General features: G+C 32.3%; 1 protein-coding gene across 2 annotated transcripts; it reads left to right on the top strand.

Annotated features, from left to right (window-relative positions):
- Positions 1–21: 21 nt before the first annotated feature.
- On the top strand, positions 22–23,604 carry Brms1 (breast cancer metastasis-suppressor 1-like protein). Of its 2 annotated transcripts, none has more exons than XM_089254725.1 (11): positions 22–259; positions 3,012–3,172; positions 4,391–4,481; positions 9,110–9,237; positions 10,967–11,046; positions 12,269–12,365; positions 12,752–12,844; positions 15,022–15,086; positions 16,371–16,401; positions 21,172–21,295; positions 21,571–23,604. In XM_089254725.1, the coding sequence occupies exons 2-11, from the start codon at positions 3,040–3,042 to the stop codon at positions 21,692–21,694; spliced, it is 966 nt and encodes a 321-aa protein (XP_089110851.1). In that variant the 5' UTR covers positions 22–259; positions 3,012–3,039; the 3' UTR covers positions 21,695–23,604. The 2 variants fall into 2 exon arrangements, with proteins under 2 accessions (XP_089110851.1, XP_089110852.1); XM_089254726.1 differs by having other exon boundaries at positions 170–259; positions 3,033–3,172; positions 21,571–22,142.
- Positions 23,605–24,365: the final 761 nt, after the last annotated feature.

Raw genomic sequence — 24,365 nt, 5'->3', positions numbered from 1 at the left:
GAACGAAGCTCGTGTTGAGACAACACAATTGAGTCGGCAGGGGCTCAACTCTCCCAGAGCTTAATAGTAAAAATAAAAAGTTTTTTTTCTCGATTGGATATGATCCTGTTGATATGAACTTTAATGATGACAGATGTTAATTGTTGTCATTTATGATAATATGCATCTTATTTGATAGTATTGGTCAAAACCGTTCTTATTAGTCCTTTGTTGTTTACTATTCGATAGCATTCAAAAGGGCTTCAAATTTAAGTGAAAGGTATGGACTGTCGTGCATAGTTAAATTACATATCCCGTTGTGTCCGGGTAGCTAATAAATATCCCTATGCTTTAAAAAACAACTTTGGGTTTTTATTTATATTTTGAATAACACAAAATCAAGTGTATTGTGAACATGCTATATGACATTTGTAGAGAGTTTGAAATTTGATTCCTGAAAAAAGAACCTTACAAATTAAAGCAATACATGTTTCAATAAACCTTCGTGTGTATGCATTGAAATGGTCAAATAAGCTAAATAAAGTTGGGCCATGAAAAACATATATTAATTTCCTTAAACCTTCAGAGACTATCCTTGTGAGAAATGTTGGCCAAATATGCAGTGGTCATAAGAGTAATTTCGCTAGTATAAACTATAAGAGAAATGAAACAGCTATAGTTTTATCCCTTTTTAGCGATGTATTGGAGATTTTTCTGTGACGAGAAAAACGCCTGAACACATGACGAGAAGTTCAAGAGTGAAATGGGTTCAAGATTTTAAATGTCTTTCTTGCAAAAGAAAAAAGTCGTCAAAAAAGTATAATACATGGTTGTCAAAATGAAAAATGATTATAAAAAATGAACAGTGACTAAAATAATAATGTGAAAAAACATTCTTAGACTGAAAGAATCAAGATTAAAAATATAACATCCTAGACCAGATACCAGATCAGAATTGAAAATGAAGTAAAATAAAAAAATGAACAACAGGTTATAAATAAAAACATGATTCTGGAATAAAAACTTGGTTCGAAACAAAATCCTGGACTCTCTTTTAAATAAAATACTCTTCATGTGTAATTAAATATTCTCTGAAATATACATATAAACTGGGACCCAGGGTTCGCACTGCCGATCTCCATTGCAACAAATTGCAACAAGGTATTTCATTTGGCAAATAAATAAAAGCTGAAATTGTGAATGTCCATTCGTCCTCTTGGTTGAATAGGTCATTTGATGCAGTTGTTTTGGAATTTGCATTTTATGATGTGTCAATTTGGTGAAGGTTCTCTCTTATTTGTCTACAACTGGTTCAGAAGTAGTGTAGTAGCACCTCTGATTTCAAGACTCGAATTATTGAGACTCTATTGTACTTTACTACAGTTAACTTAAGATTATATTCATTTACTCATATGTCTTACATTAAGAATTTTGCATATTTAGTTTCCTATTATAGTTCAATGAAACGAATCGCTTCTTTTCGATTATGCTTTTGTGATTACAGTGAAAGCACCTATAATCATCACTCCAGCCAAATAATTATTTCCTGTGCAATCTTTTACATATTACAAATATGCATTTCAAACTCCTGCTTATATATAATAATATATAACAATAACCACAGATAGAGCCGCAGACACTATTTTCAGCTTTTACTTCATTGGGTTAGAACCCTCTACAGACACAAACATTCTTTGTTTAAATGTTTCTCTCCTCATTAATTCCTCCAATGAATTTCCTGTAATAAGGCTACAGCTTATATACATGGTGGTCATAAAATAACTTTGCCGATATACGAGCCCCTATTGAGTATTGGCAGCAAAAGTCAATGAATGCTAATGAAATTCAAGATATAGGGGCTTAAAAATATTCACTCGAGAATGAATAGAAGAACAAGACCCTAGTTCTTACAGTTGTGGTCACAGCAACAAAATCTCTTAAATAGCAACACTCACTTTTATGCATTTAAAAGTTAGCAGCATAGTAAAACCGTGCATGACATTTGAAAAGCACCTGTAGAGCCATAAATGCTGACGCAGGTAAAGAAAGATCTCACCAAAGGGGTTTATTGTTCTAACCTCTCGGGGGAAACTTCCTGTGGTCTGCATTGGTTATTTCTGCATGCTTTTTATCTGCGTCTAGCGCCAGTGTATCTTTTTCTACAGGTGCCATTCTAATGCCATTTATGGTTTTTACTTCACCAATTAATCATGTCACTATTTGAATTTTTTTTTTAATTTTGTTGCTGTAACTGCAAGGAAGTATGCTCTTGTTTTTCTTCCCACTATCATTGTACTACAAAACACGTTTTTCTCAAATTTCATCCACATTCATTAATTTTTGTGGCTGCTAGGAGCTTGTATATCGACAAAGTTATTTTATGACCACCCTATACTTCAAAAGTTATTTGTCAGTTCTCTTCCAGCTTATTCAAAGCCAAAGCTTATTAAATAACTTTTTTTTCTAATCTCTAGGGATTGTAATGAATTCTTGTAAAAAATTTATATATTCTTATTTTTACCTTTTAAAGTATTTTTTTACTCCATTATAATGCCTAATATTTAGAAAGTATTAATGACAGAATTCTGGAGGGAAAACTTGAATGGTAAGTTAAACATGCAGAATTAAGTTTCACTAAAATGTTATTGTTTTATCAAATATTGGATGAAAATAATTTGCTACTTGTAAGAAGCTGTGCCGTTTCCACGAAAAAACTTTTTTTCCTGGGTGTGGTTAATTTATCGGAAAAATTACTAAAACTTTCTTTATATTCCATTGTAAATGAAATTCCTTTAATGCAAAAGTGTGTATTGGTTTGTAGTTTCACACCCAACCTTTAAATTGATGTCATTAAAATTGAGTTTATTTTAAAATGGGGAAGCATTTAAAAGGCTCGAATAGGAACCTTTTTCATGATTGCTCCTCTTTTACAAATTTTTCCATACCACTGATGTTTGCAAAAAGTGGGCTCACTGTATTATTATATTTAATCATTTTTATTAGTAATAAGATGGTTATGTTTTGCTTCCTAGTAATATTTATCCTTTAACAAGCTTCAAAATGCCCGGTGTCAAAGGAATGAACGACAGTGAAAATGAAGAAGTTGACCAGGAAACAGCTGATAGTGACAAGACAAGTAATGACGATTCCGATTCTAGTTCACCATCTGGCACAGAAGATGAAGATAGTTCTGGCAAGTATTATTTTTTCTATGCATTTCTTCTGTTTTCCATTGCAAATAATGACAGCATTTAGGCTTGTTTGAGAAATTGTATAAAAAATCAAGTGCTTGCCAAATTTCTTTGGAGTCAAACATTTCCTTTTCCCAAGAGAGAAATGGTTAAAAAAAAAGTGTATGTATATATATATATATATATATATATATATTTTTTTTTACAAGACTTTTGGAACCCTTTTACTGTGCTGGTAGACATGCAATCACAGCAGTAACCTATTATCCAGGTGAGAAGCCAGCATTGGGTTTGGTGTGACATAAATTTAGAAAAGGCTGTATTGTATTCAAAAGCTGTCAAGAGTTATATAAATCACTTAAGTATGCACAAATTTTCTATGCAGGATCATACATATCTATAAATTAGTTTAACAAAGAGTGAAAATTTGTACCGTGAAATATATATATTAACAGTACTCTCTGGACCAAAAAAATATTTATATAGAGAAATTATTATGACATTGAGAGCATCATCATCATCACACACACTACCAAATTTAGGTTTTTTGTCGTTGATGTTATGTGTTTTGTTGTAAATTAATGTATTTGTTCTTTTAAGTTATTTAAATTAATGTATTTGTTCTTTTAAGTTATTTAAATTAATGTATTTGTTCTTTTAAGTTATTTAAATTAATGTATTTGTTCTTTTAAGTTATTTAAATTAATGTATTTGTTCTTTTAAGTTATTTAAATTAATGTATTTGTTCTTTTAAGTTATTTAAATTAATGTATTTGTTCTTTTAAGTTATTTAAATTAATGTATTTGTTCTTTTAAGTTATTTAGATTAATGTATTTGTTCTTTTAAGTTATTTAAATTAATGTATTTGTCTCTTCTGAATTAGTGTTATTAGTACCATGAGAAAGCTTATGTAAATGAATGGTAATTGAAGAGATTTCAAAAATATATCATTTTCAAAAATTATCTTGTTTTTTTCTGAGTCTGTGATTTTACCTTGTTGGAGAATATGCCTGTTTTGACTTTGAAATTTGTATTTAAAAGCAATTTAAAATTTTTTAAAACCCACCTAAGAGCCATTAAAGTGGCACTGCTTGTTTAATAAGCTGGTCTGCATCTAGGACACAAGCTTAAACATGAAAAGCTGTACTTGTTGTGCATGAAGGAAAAGGTTCGTAATTTTTTCAAAAACTTATAAAGTTTTTTTTGTTTTGCATTTCAGAAATGGATGAAGAAGATTGCGAAAGACGGAGAACAGAATGTATAACTCAGATGGCAGATATTGAAAAGCAATTTTCACATCTCAAAGAGCAGTTAGTTTATTTTGTTTTAAAATTTTATCTTTTACACATAGTAACATAAAATTCACTGAAGTCCATTTATTCTCCTCAAATGTGACTAAAATTAAAATTCATGGGATTAATTTTTCTGGGGAAGGAACATTTTCAGATCCTTGGGAAATTTTTGCATATGCTACCTGGTATTTGAGTAGTTAGCACATTAATAACTCTGAGTTCGGATCACATTATGCGTGTGACTAAATATTTTTAGACATTTGAATATTCATTTTTTAAATTCCCATTTTTTAATTCCCCCTTTTCATTTATTTTCTATTATATGAGGGGTTCACAACCATAGCAGACCAAGTCTATTTATCTTCATTATGGGTAATAATGCCTTAACATTTTTGATAGATAATTAATTCGTGAAAAAATTTGATGCTACAATATGCTACAATGTATAAGTGAAGAACATTTTATTATGATTTATTTTATATTATGAAAAATTCTTGATTTTGAAATATTTTCATTAGATATATTGAAACTACAAATCAATTACAATGAATAAAAAATCTTGCCATTTGTCGTAAATCAATCACTACAAAATATTATCATATTCATCAGTTCTAGAGGAAGTAGTTTGGAGCCTAGTATTTTCCTCCACTGGAAGATTCTGAAATATGCATGATGGGTGCAATACATAGGTGGAATGTATGGAAGAAGATTCATCATATCTTTCTTTTTGGCTAAAGTGATCTTCTTTCTATGGTCCGTGTACAATTTGACTTACATGAGACAAAGAAAGCAACTTGTCCACAAACCTGCTTTTCCAAATTGGTTTTTTGAAAAGATAGATCCTCTCATTGAGGGTTTCTTTGATTTCTAACATGAAGGGACAACCTCTCACAACTCGTCACCATCTGATTGATATTCAACCAACTGAAACAAACTCCCTTAGTGTCTTTCTTTCTGTTAGTGACAGCTTCTTCCAAAGCTGTGGTAGAACCAAAATCATAATTTTTAACTTCTGTAAATTAAAATTTTGGGCATCTCTTTGCATTCTTAATTGTTCCCTTCCAATTACCAGGAATTTGAGGTCAACTGACTGTGCTGCTTTATTTCTGTACTATTGGCTAGTTTCAACAGTGTAAAAGACATTTTGATGTTCCGGTTTTGGTCACCACGTGCATCGAAATATAGAATTATTTCCTTATATTTAGAGGCTTTCTCTCTCAGGTGTCTCACAAAAATGCTAGAAATGTGTTCAGAACCTCTTCCTCCCCCTTCCATTTCATCCCAAATTCATATGTATTCAACATTATCATTGAAGGAATGTACCCCAAAGTTTTATAAGCATATAGATTGCGTTTATAATAAACTACAGATGTTGAAAGCTTAGGAAAAGGAAGAGCTTTTTGCAAGTCGAATGTGCAGCAGTAAGTGTCATTCGAGGCTTTATCCTCTTTATCCTTATCCATTTTCATTTTCTCTCTAGCCAGCTGTGCTTTCCGCAAGTGCAGCTGTCGTTTAGTTTCAAGACTTTCTAGTGATTTCCTCATTTTCTGTTAAAAGCTTCAAGGATATGTCATCGCATAATTTATGCATATCTGTACTTGTTGGCTTAAAGTGTAAATTAAATTTTGTGCTGAAGATTTTTTAATAGAATTTCATTTTACAGAGATCTTATTCTTTGCCACACATTCCTCTACATAAATGCCATACATCTTCCGAATCGAAAGATTGGGGTTAAGGTACTTTCTATTAGGATTATCTTTCCTGGAATAGTGACTTTGATAGGCTGGAAATGACTTTATATGATCAATAATGTCTGTAATTTCAATTTTTTTTTAGAACTAAGTCTGTCTTTAGAGTCTAAAGTGGCTGACGTGATGCAATCCTTATTCAAACATCTATAAACACGTTCTGAGCTAAGTTGCAATATTAGGTACCTACCATTGATAATATGACTATCCGATGATTCATATGATGAATCCGGAACATATTCCTCTCCAGAAAGCTCAAAATCACAACTCGTTTTGACTTAAAAATGATTAACATAATGAAAAATAGCAACAAGGCAATCAAAATTCTAATCAAAAATGGACTTGGTTCAGTATGGCTGTGAAAGTTTTATGTATTACTTCACCAGCTGTGAAAACAAATGCCACCCCTTGAGAAAGTAGGTGAACTATAAACTTAGTACACCACGGCAGGTTAACATTATTGAGTTAACTATCACATTTTTTGTAAAAAATGGACTTGGTCTGTTATGGTTCTGAACCAACCCCTCATATCTAGTATGGTGATTCCTAACAAAAGGGGGGGGGGGGCAATTTGATTTTTTTTTGGGGGGAAACAAATTTGTGAATGAGGTTTTCTATTAAGGCTTATATAGAACTTTTCAGAATTTCCCCATTTTTATATCAGTTCAAAATTTTGTAATCAATTTCTTAATGACTTCTTTCTTTTATTTTTCTGTATCAATGCTTTCTTTAGAGTCTTTAGAGGGGATTTAACCAGGGGTACTAAGTGTTTCATATTTCACGGACAATTTGTGCTATCAAGACGAAGTCCACAGACCTCTTGTGCCAATAATATAAAGCAAGACACACACACACCCACGCACGCACACACACACAAACAAACAAACAAACAAAATAAATGATATTCTGTATATAGCAATATAAAAACAATAAGTTAATTTAGAGTGCCCATACTTTTTGGGCTGTTATGCTGTGTTTGAGTTTCAATCAACAGACGTTTCATCCACTGCGCATTGCGCATTGGCTGAAGATGCCACGAAATCTGTAATGGGGAACAGGTGGCATATTGATGACATCATTTCATCTCCATGCTTGCCATCACCTGCAACAATGACGTCCACTGCAAGTGCATGAAACGTTTCATGGAACTATGAAGTTTTGGGGGGCACCCCCTTTTGACAAAAGTTCTTGTTACGGGGGGGGGCGGGGGTACTCATCAGGATTTCAGAGATTCTTCGGTGGGACATGGCTCTAGTATATATAGATGTGAATCTTTGGGGAAAGGGAAATGAGATAATTCATGAAACTTTCGCAACTTCTATAGGACAATATTGCATTCGATCAAATCATTGAAAACTACCTGTATCGACGTTTTTGATTAAATGAATTCAAGAAAACATTGACTAAAGGATTGAAAAAAAACTGGGACACTTTTTTGAAAAAAGTCGGGATAGAGAAAAAAATGGGAAAACTGTCCTAGAAAATATGGGACAAAGTGCGGGACGTATAATCAACCTATTCACAGCACATAATTTTAGCGATTTGTAAAATCACCCCTCCCAAAAACAAGCTCTAGATACTCCCATGAGTATATACCTATATTTTCCAGTATTTATCTTGCACTGCTGTACAGCTATGATGTTGGACTTTCATTGTGAGGATCCAATTTGAACCCTGTTGATGCACAGTGGTGGTCGGCTGAAGTTGGCTTTTTGCAGTTGTTCACGTTCAAGGTGTGAGTGCGAGCCAGTCTCTCATTTGAAAAGGTCTCTCAGCAGAGAGTAGCAGACCTTCAATGATACTTACATAGCATGAAAATTCAAGCATTTACCATCTTACCATCAAAATATGGAACAGAGATTGCAGCACTAGCAAGAACACGAAACAAGCACAACTCTAACAACATAAACACATTAGGGCCATGCATATACATATGCACACACAATATGTACCAATTCATTAGAAATTCTTTGAAGAAATGTGTATGAGGTGCATGTTCTGTTAAGTAGTAGTATGTATCTAACCAACATGTATTGATCTCACCCATCAGTTGTATGCTTGGAAATCTTCTAGGGCTTTCTGGTAGAGTTAAACAAAACCCACTGTCAAAGTGGTTAAATGGTAGCAAACAAATGAATCTGCTGTGTAGAAAAACTCTTTTATGGATTATAACAAATTATTTTAAATTTCATAAACTGAGCAATATGGAAGCATTAATAAAATAATAAATAAAAGTAAGACTCTCACTAAGGAATTAATAAGTTTTCGAACAAATTGACTGTCATAATTTGTTTGCTTGAGTTTATACCAGCAAACTTGTTACTATAGTTAATTAGATTAAAGAGTCCCTGAGACCACACACTGCATTTAAACTTATATTGGCCCAGATACTGATACAGTGGAACTTCAGTAAATAATTATTATTTTGCATTAAAAAAATAAATTTTTGATCGTGGGAGGGGACACGAGGGCCCCCTATGCCACCCCCCCCCCCATCCGTATACATCTCTGATCCACCAATATGTGTTACGATTCAGAGGGGCAGGGCTGATGACAAAATTTTCCTGACAAGGGGGGAGGGGGGGGGGGTCAAAAATGTCTAAAAATTTGCTTATGTAATACTTCAACGGGCCCCTTATATACATTCTATTGTATTATTTATTATATTGTTGTGTTTAATTATTGATTGAATGCTGTTTTTATTAGTCATTTTTATGTGAATGAATAATTGTGGAGCAAATTATCTGAGTTTTCATTATTTCCTATGAAGAAGTTTGATTCAAATAATGTGCTATTTGGAAAACGAGCATGTTTGCAGAATGAATTAAGCTTGTTAACCAAAGTTCCACTGTAGTATGTATTGTATTCTCATTGTGTGTTTCACTTTTCCCTGTTCAGGTTGTATGAAGAGAGAATCACACAGGTGATGCAACGGCTTGAAGAAGTTAAGAAAGAAAGTGCTGCTGAATACATTCAACCCTTAGAAGAATTAAAGGAAAACATGCGCATTCGTCTTGAGGTAGCAGGTGAGAGTATATTTTGAATGCTGAAAAGCTTAAATTGTTGATTGATCTTATCAAATGAGTATCTTTAAACTTTGTGTATAATACAGTGGTATCTCAGCTAACAAAGATGTTTTTGCAGTTTCTTTGACTGGTTAAAAATATTCTGGTAGATGCTTGTACTAACATAACACAACCATATCCCAGAATCACATTCTAGGATTGCTTCTATATCTTTTTAAGAACGTTTTACAATAATAATAATAATAATAACCCAGAAGGCATGAAATGCAATTGAGCTATTTCATGTAAAATGAATGAAATATAAATAATAACAATAGTGACATGATGCTGTTTTACACATTTTATGTATATAAAACTCACTGGTATATACGAACTCAGGGGTAATAATACACCTTTTGTGCTACACAGACCCTTTGTGCCAATAAGACGAATACCAGGAACCCCTTCTGCCAATAAGATGGCCACAGATAACTGTACAGAATAATATTCTGCATATAATATTGCAAAAACAATAAAATTAGTTTATTTTTGTCTAAGCTCTCAGACTTACTGATACCTTTCCAAGGACCAAGGTTAAAAATAAAAATCACTGCACTAGAGCCTGGCAAATCCGAGGTACGATCTCACCTTGATAACTAAAAAATTTGCATTGGCACCTAAAATTTTTTATCTATCATTACTAAATTGGTTTCAACACAAAATCTTAGAAAATTATGTTAGCACCAACATGGAAAGGGGGTCACTAAAGTGATCTAATAAAAAAAAAAAAAAAAAAAAAAAAAAAATATATATATATATATATATATATATATATATATATATATATATATTACTTATTTTTACTCTAAAAAAATATGTTTGCCTCCTAAGAGATATACAGCTGGTGGCTAAATTGTTTTGTTTTTTTTCAATTTGTCAAACTCTATTGTACAGACAGGATCCAGAGATCTCAGCTTTTTCTATCTCTAGATCTTTGGTTGTGAAGCTATATAAAGTCACCAGTATATCAATTGGTCCCTTGTACTTTTTCAGATATTAGCAATGTTATCCAAGGTAAAGTACATTCTTTTAATTGTGACAAGTTCCATTCAGATCTAACAAACATTATCACTCATTGCAGAAATGCTATACCATACAATGACGGCTGTAAATGAACAAATTGACCACATTTCCTTTTCCTAAAATTTTCTTCGGCTCAGAATTTGTGAAAAACATGTATTGCTGAATTTTTTATTTGCGTAAAAGAGTTTTAGCAGTAAAACTGAGCCAACTAATACAAAAGAACTGATTGCTAAATCAGTTCGCTCATTATGATATTATTCATAGGTCTGGGAAATAAATTTGCATTAGCCCTTTTTGTTGGTCACTTCAGGAACAAGATATTTTTTGTTCTGTGAAGAAATCATTGTCTTAAATCTCTTTTGACTGCACTCTTTATAATTCATTTTAAAGTATCATAATTCATTATATATATATATATATATATATATTTTTTTTTTTTTCGTGAATGTCATATAATTTTGACATTCACGAAAACCCAAAAACAATCATGAACTTTACATGCACTTGGGTGAAGTTCATACTAGAGTTGTTATCTCAGTGCAGCTCAATTTGTCCCAATGACCATTAATATTTTTCTAATCGGAAATATTGGATATGTGTAATTAACAACCAAGATTTTTGTAGAATAATGAGGAATACACACACATGTATCTTATATTTTCGTTAGGTATTCTGAAAGAATTAAAAATGGTGAATATCAAGCATAAAGTCGAAGCTGAACAACAAGCATGCTTGCAAAATTTTGAGGTGAATATCATTGTATTAACTTTCCAGTCAAAAGCTTTGTGCACAACTCCTGAGTGGAGGAGAACATTGAAGAGCAACAGTGGTGTGATGAAAATATCCAAACAAATGTTTAATTTAGCATACCACATTACTTTGTTTTAAACATATGAACTTGCTTGTTGCTTGTATTCAATGCAAGATTGCACATTCTGGCTATAGTTGCACCAATTCAGTCTTCCTAACCTTCTACTTTATGTATTTTTTTTAGCTTAAAGTACATGATTGCCTGTAGAAAAGCTCATAATTTGATTACAGAAATTTGGTTCAAATTGTTCATCAAAATTTGGTTTTTAAAATTGTTCTTTTATTCAGCCCTTTCTTCTCCTATAAATTTCATAAAATCAGATAAATATTTGATTTATTAACTGATTTTTCAATCATTGCTATTTCGTATTGTTTGGTATGAAAATTTCATTTTTTTAATTATTGTATCATCATTTCCAAATTATGGGAAATAACTTGTACAGTCGAATCCCATTATAACTAACTCTAAGAGACTGGAAAAATCACTCATTTTGTTATAAAGGAAATTCCAAGTTTTTACATTGTTCCTATGTAATCTTATCTCCGGGATTAGAAAAGTGTTTGTTAAAACAAAATTTTTTTTTTCTTTTTGCTATAACGATATTCGTTAAAATGGGATTTGACTGTATTATGAGTGTGGTAGACCAGGTTGATAAGATACTTGCCTAAAGTACCAAAAGATGTTTAGAGTTGTTGCGAATTCGATACCCAGTTCATTCTTGATAGAAACTTTCTGAATGCTGAGGTGCAACAGAAATGGCAACATGACCACAGAAAAATATTTGCTAGCTCAGGGAGTCCCACACCACGGGACTAGTGCACCAATCTCTTGGTGAGTATATAAAGATTGCTGCTTGGAATTGGTAATAAATTACAGGTCCCTGTGTGTGTGTGTGCGTGTGCATGTGTGTGTGCGAGAGAGAGAGAGAGAGAGAGAGATTGATTAGCTCTCATGTGCGGAAAATGACCATGGTTCAGCAAAAATGATCACCTGCATTATATGTACTTCCATTTCTGAAATAAAAAGAATATAATTTCATTTGATTCGTATAGTTTCTGTAACTTTTATTCTTTTTTTTCTTTTATTTAGCTGGATAGTGATCAAGATTTGAATGATTTCCTTGTGGTTCATTGCATTTTTTTATTTTTTATAATTCAGAGCGAAAAAGCACTTTTATGGGACTCCATTAAAACTGAACTTGAAGAAAAAATTGGTCACCTTGAAGAAGATCGTAACAGCATTGACATAACATCAGGTTTCGTTCATTCATTTTAGTTTTTTTTAATTCTCATTAATTGGCATTTATTTCTTCACTTTTCAACTTCTAGCTGTTTTTTGTTGTAGGCAATTTTTGTTTGAGCAGGCAGAAATATCCAATTTTGCTGGGAAAAATATTGTAATTTTTAGGGTATAATTTACACTGTGTTTAAAAGCCAGAAAGAGTGAGGATTATCTTTCAGTTTTGGGCCTGTTCAGTTTTGGGTATCTATCAGCCTCGTTGGGCATTTTGCCTGTTGTGGCGTTGTATTTGTATTTGATTGCATGCACAGTATATCTTCGTTAAATACAACTCTGTTGGTAATGGGTATGTATGTACAATATGCAATTTACTTATACAGCATTTATCTATATATTTTCCAGATCTGTGGAATGAACAAGTGAATCACAGGAAAAATAAGCGAAAAGCTGAGTTCCAAAGCTTTGATAAAAGAAAAAAACCAGTAACAGTGGCAGATATCCTTTGTGGTTATGTTTATTTAGTAATTTTTTTTCCAGAAAGGAAAAATATTAATATTAAATATTAATATAAAAATATAATAAGGTCCATATTCTTCAAATATGACCATATTTGGAACCATATATGGAACAGTTTCATGCTGATGGTCATTCAATTTTTATATGCTGCACTTTTTATTTTAATTTTTAAACTTTTAATTTAAATTCATTAGTTATAAAAAAAAAAACTTGCTTAAAACTTCTTGATCATTTGTGTGCATAACTTTCATTCTTGTTGATGAGTGATTCATTTTTTTTATTTGTTTTTTTCGCAATGTCATGCTGCAAAAGTAGAAAAAGTGAAACTCAATTTAAATATATACCAGAATTTTCTGCTTTAACCCACAGATTTGTACATTAGAAGAACATTTGAAATTCATGGTGCATATTATCTGCCACTTTTTTTTTTCCTGAGGGAGGTTGGAATGAAAATACAGTAGACTCTTACTAATCTGGCGCATATCAGATTAAGTGTGCTAGATTATCGAAATCTGTGAATTACGAAAGTTAGTTGTAAAAGCCTATTTGAATAATGCAGTAGGCGGTGCTTACTAGAATCATGGATGATGTTGTTATTTGAGTATTTTTATGACATTTGCAAAGTACCGAATGGACCAAATATCATAACATGCGAAAAACTTTGTTGATAGTTATCAGGATTTCTTTTTATGTTATTAATTCTGTCAGAAGATTTTTGCTGTACATTTTTTGAACCAGGTTTTTTCCCCAACAAATTATCATCACCAACTTGCAAGAACTGTGTAGGAGGTCAGAAGAAGATGTACTTGTGTACTTTTTTCTGGAGGTCAGAAGAAACTTTTATAGAGATCTATGGAATTTACCATACATTGGAAAAATTTTAACATAATTCGTAACAGATACTAGATAATTCCATTCAGTTTCCTCGTAATGGCTGAATAATAATAGTAAATGCAGGATTTTAGCTTAAAGTAAAAATATCCTATTTTAGAACAATATGGGAAAAATAAAACAGCTTGATTTAACATTGCCACTATCTGTGTGGAAAAGAAAAACTAATTTGTCCTGTTGTCATATGTCCCATTTAATTAAACTGGAGGTATGGCCGTCACATTTGCTTTTAGATTTTTTTTGGATATAGTTATCATTTCATTCATATTGTTATCAGAAACACTGAGAACAATATGTTTACATTTAGTTGGCATTGCGAATGGCGCAACAATTACAGTATGATCTGTCACAAGCAAAGGCTCACATGGCACTGACGATAACAACGTGAAGTTAGTCACGTAGGTCGGTTGGCAGGGAGGAGGAAAAGCACTAGCGATTCTACATGGCACGTTTTTGGTTAACTGATGTTTCGGTTGATCGGTATTCGAATGATGGATGATCTACTGTAGTAGTGATACAGATAGCCACCAAAAATTTGCATGTGGGAATTATACACCACCACAGATTGTAAGCAAGGAGTTAAAGTGTATTACTTTATAAATGTTTCATTTGTAAATTTATTGCAGAAAAAAGAATAGACTCATATTGGTCCTGATTACATTCTCAGACAGCAGGACTGCAACTAAGATTTTTGTCTAGAGGGACAAACTTGATTTTGCCACATTTCACTTTTGCTATAAAACTCCATAGTTCTGTAACAAAAATTTTTTGCATTAAGTAAAAATTTGTTCACATTTTATTCATAAATTTTCCTGAGGAGGTTGTTGTCTTACCCCCCCCCCCTCCCTCCAGTTCCAGCTCTGATGGACAGTTCTGAATAAAAGAAAATTTAAAAATGCTTATTTTATATGGACATGTATTTGTCATTGTTAATAGTAAGATTGCTATTATAGATCTAAAAATTATCTTGTATCAAATTCTATTGTTCAGCTGTCTTTTTGCTAAAAATATTTAAAAAACTCAGATATTGGTAAAATTTAAAAAAAACCAGTAAATTATTAAACAGGACTGTGGATTGTTCAGGATGGTAATGATCTCAAAATCTTTCCTATGCAACAAGATTTTTGTGAAAAATTAATTGATTTATCATCACAAATTTAAATTTTAGATTGTGATTTTAGGTGATATAATGAAGTTCATGAATAGAAAAAGTATCTCGACACTCTTCTGCATTAGACAGTATTGTCCTTAATATTTCATTTTACGTCCTTACATAGTATACATGCTTCATGAAAATGACATTTTGGAAGACTGGACGACTATAAGAAAGGTATGTTTGTATGTAGTAGGGTTATTTTTTACTTGAGAAGGAATTATGAATTACTGTATTTATTGGTCCAATATATATATTCTGAAAAATAAATGCATCTGAGAAATTGGTTTGTTTTGTATGCTAATAACTAAGTAATTGATTGAGTGTTCACAGTATGAAAAAATGGTGGTTTTTATCTTTTATGATAATGCATTTAATGTGCCACCAAGTACGGCATTTCAGAAACATTCTTCTACACTAAAATTTATAACTATATATTTGTCCATATGCTCAAGCTGATCTTAATTTTCAACTAATAATGTTTGGTGTATTGCTTTGGATTTTTTGTCCCACTTTTATGGAGAATGTTAGAAATTTCTCAGTTAAAAAAAAGAAAAAAAAGTGTAAAAATTTACCATAAAATGAAAATGTCAAACATTTTATTTACAAATAAGAATTGATTGAATTCTAATTGATTAGTGCTTATTTCAGTGCTTATTCTAAGTGCTTATTTCAGAAACTGCATAAGTGTAAAATTTCAATTTTTGAGACATTCAAAAAAAAACCTAACTTAACTAAAAGCAGATATTTTTTTACGAAAAATTCCTTAATGTCAGGGATGATTCTGTACATAAAATGGAAACATGATATATTCATTAAGGTTCAGAGGGGGGTAGTAAAAAATTTCCCCGCCTCTGCAGTTATAGGATTTCTGCAATAAAATAAATTTACAACACTATTTTATACCATTTTTATGCTATTAACTTTAGTGAGCGGTAAAAATCAAGCACAGAACAGTGAAGTTGCTCTTGTGGGGGTTTCTGCATATAATAAATATTTCAGAGACTCAAAACGGGGGTATGCTAAATGTTTTTCAGTGGGTTTCTGCACCAAACAAAGCGTCAATAAGTCAACTATAAGAAACCTGTATTATCTCAATTTCGAATTTTTTGTCGGTTATGGGGGAGGGTTTCTGAAATAAGCAATTCAGTTGAAGTATCTGAAGCTGCTATGTGTTGATCATTTAATTCACAACTTTTGAACTAATTTTTACTTTGAAGTTATATAAGAAATAATTTTTTTATGTGACTTAAATTTTATTGCAGAAGAATTATTACTATTATTTTATTGCAGCCTTTATATCCACACTATTTTTTTGTTCCAGTTTATTCTAAAAATATTGTAATTTGTTTGATTTTAATGTAAAAATATTCTAAAAAACAGGTTTTTTAATTTAAATAATTTTGGTTATTGAAAAAAAATAACATTTTTCAACATTTTTTTTTGTTCCTTATCATGTAGGCTTTGAAAGCAACAAAGCAGTGCTGTGAATGTGAGTAAAATCCTCTGTTTATTTGTTAATTAATAAATAGCAAATACATGTATCCTTATTCAAAGCATAACAGTAAGACTCATTTCTAATGAGTCTATGTTGTAAGGGGAGTAGATATAATGAGTAAATTAATGTCTTTGGTTTTGCACAATATTGATTATATTCAATGTTATTTAAATTACACATATTTCACATTTTATGAACAATCTCAAATAATTGAATTCCAAAACAAAGTATTTTTCAACTATCACAAGCATGCCAGTTCAATAGTATTACAAACGTATGCTATATTAGCACTTAATTTCTGAAATTAGATTTTTTTTTCCCCACCTGAAAATGTTTTTCATTAGTGACTAGATTTATCGAGCATTTTCACTGGCAACAAGCTCCTCATCAAATGTGGTTCCTAATATGCACGCAGTGGCCAAAAAATTAGGAACACCCCCCCCCCCCACTCAAACTTCAATGCGTCTGTGCAGCATGTGCGCTGACGTAATAAACCGGATTTGCTGATAAAAAGCTTTCTCCGAGTCAGAATCACCAGTTAACGTTGCATTTTGCCTGTTATATGGGGAAAACAAGAGATTTGATTGACTTTGAATGTGTCATGATTGGAGGTGTCAGAAGAGGCAGTTCCAGTATCCCAGAAGCTGCTAACCTTTTTGGCTTTTCTCGTGCAAGAGTATCTTGTCTTCAAAGAATAGCAGCTTAGCCAAAAAATCTTTTAGTGGAAGAGAGGCAGAAATCAATTGTGAATGAAAAATGTGCCAGACAACTGACATGCACTGTGCAGCAACAGAAGAACTGCAAAACAAATTGTGGTACAAATACAACTTGGATCATTGCAAAGCATATCTGTATGCTCTACAAGATGGATTTTGAAATGAATTGGTTTTAATAGCTGGCAACCAACAAGAGTCCCTTTGATTTCGTTGTAAAACCGAAGAAACAGTTTTTGTGACTGAAATTGGACTATTGGGGAATGAAAGAAGGTTGTATGGTCTGACAAGTTAAGCTTTCTTCATGATGTTGATGAGAGAATCCGTATGTGGCTGAAGCAGTGCAAAGCCACGGATCTGGTATGCCACATGACAACTGTTCAAGCGGGTGGTGGTGGAATCACGGTCTGGTGAATATTTTCCTGGTATATTCCATTATTTCCGCCGCTGTGGTGATCGAGTGGTCACAGTGACGGACTCGCGTCGCGAGGTCCCGGGTTCGAACCCCACCGTCACCACAGTAGTGGTTGGCTGAAGTTGGTTTTCTGTGGTTCCCAACTTCAAAGCGCGAATGCGATCCAATCTCCCCTTTAAAAAGTCTCGCCACAGTGAGCAACCGACCTACGAACAGCACAAATGTAATTCAATCATAACACATCACTCACTTCACTTCTAAAATATAGATGGCAGCACTGAAAAAAAATCAAACAATACTACAACACTTAGACTGTTAGGTACACACACACACACACACAGTTACATTTCCGGCACAGCTCACTAGGCAGTAAATCGCCCATAGATGGGGATAGACCTGAATTGTGTGCTCGGTTTGAAAGAAAAAAAAAAAGAAAAAAGTCCATTATTTCCGTTTGAAACATCTGTCAATGCCAGCACCTATTTTCACGCTGTTGCTGACCATGTGCGCCCTTTTATGGCCATGATGTTTCCTGATGATGATGGCTATTTCCAGCAGGACAATCCACCCTCCCATGGGGCTGGAATTATCTCAGATTGGTTGAAGAATATGATTCTCAGAGTTTCAATTGCTTTAATGGCGCCCTCAGTCACCTGATCTTAACCCAATTGAGCATTTGTGGGATGAGGTTAAAAGCTCCGAAACACCACCTTACAATCTTAGGGAATTAAGAGGTGCCATTTTGTTAGCATGGGCTAACATTCCTCCTCAGTGGTTTCAGCAACCTGTAGAGTCTGTGCCTAGAAAAATATCGGCTGTCATCAAAACCAGAGGAAGTCCCACATGATATTAGTGGGGAGTAGCAGGGTGTTCCTAATTTTTGGCCACTGGGTGCATATCTATCTTAATTATCAGATCAAGTACATATTAAAATACATGTCTAACAATAATAATAAAAAATAAATCTATGCATAAAATATATTGCTTGCTTCTAACTATTAATTTAAGTTTTTTTCACTCTTATCTTAAAAAGAGTATCATTGGAATCTTCAAGATTTAAGTAAAGGTAGTTATTTAATTATGGCTAGGTAGTTCCTAATTATGGCTTTTCAAAAAATGTAATCATAAGATTTTTGAAAATTTAATTTCATGGTTTTTCCTAAGTATTTTGTTTATTTAAATTATTTTGAAATTGAATTTTCAATCATAGAGAAAACACCCCTCAAAGGAGTTTTCTCTCTAACTCAAAACTTGTATGACTTTTACACCTATACAAAATTCTGACAACCTCTGGAATGCAGTACAAACAGGGTTCCACTACAAAAAATGTGAACAAATGGAAGTCTAAATATTTCACATTATTATAGTTTTACATTGGTTTTATCAAACTTCTGTAAGATCTACTGTACTTTTTTAATTACAAGGTCCAAAAGACTGCATACCAAACAGAAAAGAAGTTAGTTCGGAAAGAAAATTCACATTCCACATGGAATCAAACCCCCCACCCCGAACCTCTTACAGTCTAGGCTAGTACTCTACCATTGAGCTATATAGGACTAACTTAGTTCTCCAGTGTTGTCCAAAAAATTAATTTTGAAGAGTAATTTCAAAAAATTTAAAAAATTTCTTTTCTCCTCTCCCAAATTTTAAAGGATAGTTATATTAAAAGAGGGATATGTTTTTTATTACAGTGGAACCTGTATAAGAAGGAACTTCAAGGGACTGAAATTATTTTCCGCTCCGCAAATGTTAAAACGGCATTCCTGTTAAAATTTATTGGGAGAAAAATAACACCATGCATGCAAATATAATCTGGGGAAGAAGAAAAAAAAGTATATTTAAAAATCTGCATCACAATGAATGCTTGCTTTTTCAGTATTACTAAAGTGCCTTTTATTCACTGTGACGCAGATTTGCATACTGTTTCTTCTTCCCCAGATTACATTTGCATGTATGGTGTTATTTTTCTCCCAATAAATTTCAACAGGAATGCCATTTTAATGTTTGCAGAGTGGTCGTTTCGAAACGCTATTGCATTTCCTTTTCATGTTAGACCATGCATTCTCTGATGGCAACTGTTTGTGTATATATATTGGTGTGTACCTCTTAAAGTTTTACCCATCTTTTCTGAATCGCCCTGTATGCAGTGATTTATTTCTGTCATTTTGTGAAACTTAAATTTTGATAATATCACCCTAAAGCCATTATTATACTATAAATGTTTGATAAAATATCTTTTTCAAAACTTGAAAAATGCAACCAATAAGTGTATCCAGTTGGAAAAAGAAGAGACTGAATGGAATCACAGGCTCATTGGTTGTTTTCTTTTCAAGTTTTGTCAAATATCTTTTGTCAAACTTTTATAATATGTATATATGTAATTATATATGTATGTAATAACTATATATATATGTAACTATAATATGTATTATATATGTAACCTGGTCTAACTATAAACCAATGAGTATTAAACAGAGACAGGCATATTATTTGGAATTTTTATATGTTTCATATTAATATGCATTTGAAATTGCATATTTAATTCGCTAATTGTTAAAATTCAATATAAAATGTCCTCCTGAGTAGCAATAGAATGAACTTTTGTCAAAAGTGAAAATTTTTTAATATTTAAATTAAAAAAATTACGAAATTGCATACCTTTTTTAAAATCGTCACAATGAGATCAACAAGCAATATCGTTTGTGAAAGAAGGATCTACATCTCTGTAACACTTAAATTTTACTTTTCTTTAGCCTCTTATCACCTGCAGTTTTGTGTTCAAATCCAAGACGTGTTGCTTGTGCGTCTGGCTTCCATCTCTACCCTGAATGAATCTCTAAAAAAAAAGGTATTCCTAAAATTGTGAATAATAATTCAGTCTCCCTCCCCTTATTCCACACCCGAACTAGTTTAAAATGAAAATTATCACCTTTTTCCTAAGAAACAGGAGTACCTTCCAACATTAGCTTCATCATAAACTAAATGCTCTGAATGGGCTTTCAATATATCTGCTTCAGAAAAACTAGTAAGGGTTCGTCATTCTTCCAAGAAGTAAAAGAGTTCCCTAAAAAAGGAAAATCAGTACAACTTAATTTTTCCCCATTCAAAGGAAAAAACTTGCACTTGGTAAAAAATTCTTTCCATTTCAGAAGGTTTTCTATCTGAAAATAGACTAAATATGCCTTCCGTTTCCATGTTAGGCAGTTTCCGTCTTAAAGAGGTTTCCCATAATGGAAAAAGCATTCATTATCCATTGGACTATTACTTTGTTCCATTCAAGACAGGTTTCCGTCTTAGACAGGTTTCACTATATTAATAACTGAGGAATAACTCTGTTAAAAAAATTTCTTAACATTCAAAGGAGTATTTTCACTCATCATTGAAATTCGGAGAAGTAAAATTGGATTTTTATGCATATTAGCAAACGCTATCCCTCTGGCTTGATCTTAATAGTATAGGTTGGTGGTTTGATTCTTCACTGAGACGTGAATTTTCTTTCCAAACTTCATCTTCATCTTAGTATCCTAGTCTTTTGTACTTCGTATGTACAGTAGAGGGAAACATCATTTTGTTTTTCACTTTTTAATTATTTGCATTAAACAGAAGCTCAGATACCATGTTTTTATGTTTTAATAGATGAATTTTCTCCAGAACAAAGATTCAGTGCTCGATTTGCAGATGGAAAGCTTTTGTTCAAAGGGGATGCTTTTCGGAAAGGAGAATCTGTACTCATTGAAGAGAAAGCTGAATCAACTTGGTTGTATGTGGTTTTTGATGTTGTACTTTTGTTATGCCCATATGTACATATGCATCTTTCTAATATATTGTCATTACAGCTTAAGATTAATTATGCCCCAAACTTATTCTATTATTAAATTGAAAAATGAATGACATTATTTACTCCATGTGAGCATTCATTGACAGCATATTTTGCTCATATGTGAAAAATTAATGTAATACCTAATTCACAGGATTTTATGCATATAAAATTTATTATGTCCAAATTGTTTATTAGTTTTAATTTTTCATCTGCAGGGCTCATATAATATCAGTAAACACAAGTGAAGTACTTCTCCAAAAACAAGATGGAAGCTGGAAAAGGATATTCATCAGTGATTTGCAGTCCGGAAAATACAGTATTCGCCATTCAGTTATTTGAAGAGAATTTCAGATATGTTTGATGTGAAGAGATTAATGTTACTTTGTTATTAGGGCTGAATTGAAAGTCAGTACTTTATATGAAATCCATACCATCCACATATGACATGCAGATGTTATCACATCATATGTATATACATGAACTTGTTGAATGCACATGTGAGGCAATAGTTTGGACAATTGGCCATCCAAGACAAAGTGTTTTAAATCGCCAACTTGAAGATCATCCATAGTCTTCCGAATTCTTATGCACATTTACTTTCACATAATACACTCATACACTGTATTGATATTTTTTTTAATTGATTTCCAGAAAAATGATAAAGTAAACTGTGTTGAACAATAAACAACTAGTCTGTATTAAAGCATTAGGTATATAATACTGCCACAAAGGTGTAATATTTCTGGTGGGAGAGGAAATTAAAATAAAATTTAAATCTTGTGTCATGAAATGTGCTTACATATTACTTCTTATGGCCTTATATATAGTCAGTGGTCAATATGAAGAATGCATACTGATATTCTAAGCAAAAATTTCATTTTTAAGTTTTAAATTTCAAAAAGATTTACTAAGTTTCAAACACAAGATAAAATAAATATCTTAATTTTTGCATGTGTGAATAAAGTGATCTATCAGTCTGAAACAGCTTCAAAATCTGAGGAGCGAATGTGAGCTGGTTTCCCATTAAAAAATTGTGAATACTGCAGATCAGACCATTAAGTTCACAATTTTGAATCCCTGTGGACCACTCACAATTGAAAATGTACTGTAGACGCTTCTTCTAATCCCCCCCCCCATTGTTCCATCAAAAACTGACGTAAAAACAGGTGGCTGTTGTATCAAGAGGCAATCATATAGGGTAGTTGTTACATGAAAACATGTGGGAATTATTATACCAGTTGTAATGGAACAGTCACTATAACATGTTTTATTCCGAGCATCAGCAGTACTACTTTTTTAAATCTGTTTTGCTGCCTTGTATCTCATTCTTGATGCTAATTTTTCATATCCTACAAAGCTGTCTTTAACTAATGAAATTATTTTTGGATGCTTTTCTCTATCATTAATAATTACCATTTTTACCAAAAGCTTAAAAAATATGTCTGATATTTCACCTGAAACATTAGTTGCACTGAACATTATGAATTATTATCTAAGTCAGTGATTCCTAAAGGGTGTGCTGAGCCACCGTTAAAGAAGATCAATCATGGTTACCATAGATTATTTGCAGATGAAATTATATCGAACTCAGTAATAGGGCAATTATATATTCCCAACTAAGTGAGTCATTGAAAATTAAGGGTTACGGGGAAGTGCCTACTGATTAGATAGGGGTAATGCAAACATAAAAAGTTTGAAAATCCCTGATCTGATTTCTCTCTCCCCCCCCCCCATTTCCTTGTGAATATTTACATTTGGTTGTGATTTATGTTTATTCTTCTTCAGATTTTGTTGCCTTGTCACACTTTTGATATGAGCAAAGCAAAGACAGAGAGAGAGAGAGAAAGAGAGCCATCAAATTTTGTTTCAAAGGGGGGGGGGGTGTAGACTGGGGAGCAAGATGAAATGAAAACCACTCTTAATGGTTACCTATTTTATTTTTCACCAAATAACTATTCCCTGGGCAAAACCCTACTTAAAATGTGCATTTCTGCTTGATGTTCACCTTCAGATAATCACAGACACTATTTTCATCATTTATTCTATTAGGTTAGAACCCTTATATGGACACAAACATTCTTTCTTTGAATATTCCTTCTCCCATAATTCCTCATCTGAATTTCCCATAATGAAGTCACTGCTTATATAGCTTTTGAAATTAATTTCTAGCTCTTGTGGCTAATTCAAAGTCACAGCATATTCAATGCTTTTTTTTTTACTTTGAGGGATTTCAATAAATTTTTATGATCAATTTTGTGCATTCTTATCTTCATTTCAGTTGAAAAATACTGTTTTTTACTCCAGGACAGTAGTTCATAACTAGGGGTGCAAGAAAGCAGTTTTTGGGGTGCATGATAGAGAAAAGATTGTAATATGTGTTGACTGATTATTCAGGAAAATTAAAATGATGCAAAAAATTGAATTTTTTAATTTAAAAAATATATATTATTACATCTATATTTTGACACTACATTTTTTAGCTGTCACTCAGAGGAATGTTGCACAAACTTTGAATGTTTCAAACTTTTGAAAGATTTAGAAGGAACACACTTATATGCAGTTTTCAGGTGATTTAGCAAAGTTTTTTTTTCTGTTAAAAACGATATTTATCATTAACAGAAAAGAAAAATAACTTTGGAGCTGTTATACTAGATCCATTTCTTTTCGATTTTAATCCTACGAAAGATGGTAATTTAGTAAAAAATCGTCGCTGAAATGCAAGCCAGCACACGTATTCAAATGACATGTCAAAATTCTGATTTAGGACAATTCTGGTATGCGCAGTTGGAACCATTTCCAAAACTAGGGAAGACAGCTTTGCAAAAACTTCTTCATTTTCTACCACCTGCTTTTCATTAATGGTGTAAATATCTTACGTTATTGTTACGAAAATTATGTAAATAGTGATTATTTAATCATTTATTAATTTTTCACCTGTAAATAATTGATAACGCACTTTTTGTTAACCCCTCAAAATATCGCCAAGTGGGAACGTTTGGCGAAAGCTCCG

Source organism: Pholcus phalangioides, unplaced genomic scaffold (assembly GCF_987345545.1).
Source record: "Pholcus phalangioides strain wild (caught in Gottingen) unplaced genomic scaffold, Ppha-v1.0 ptg000042l_1, whole genome shotgun sequence".
NCBI classification, from domain to species: Eukaryota; Metazoa; Arthropoda; class Arachnida; order Araneae; family Pholcidae; genus Pholcus; species Pholcus phalangioides.
The sequence above is the reverse complement of the archived record's forward strand: the minus strand, read 5'-3'. Positions and strand labels throughout refer to the sequence as shown.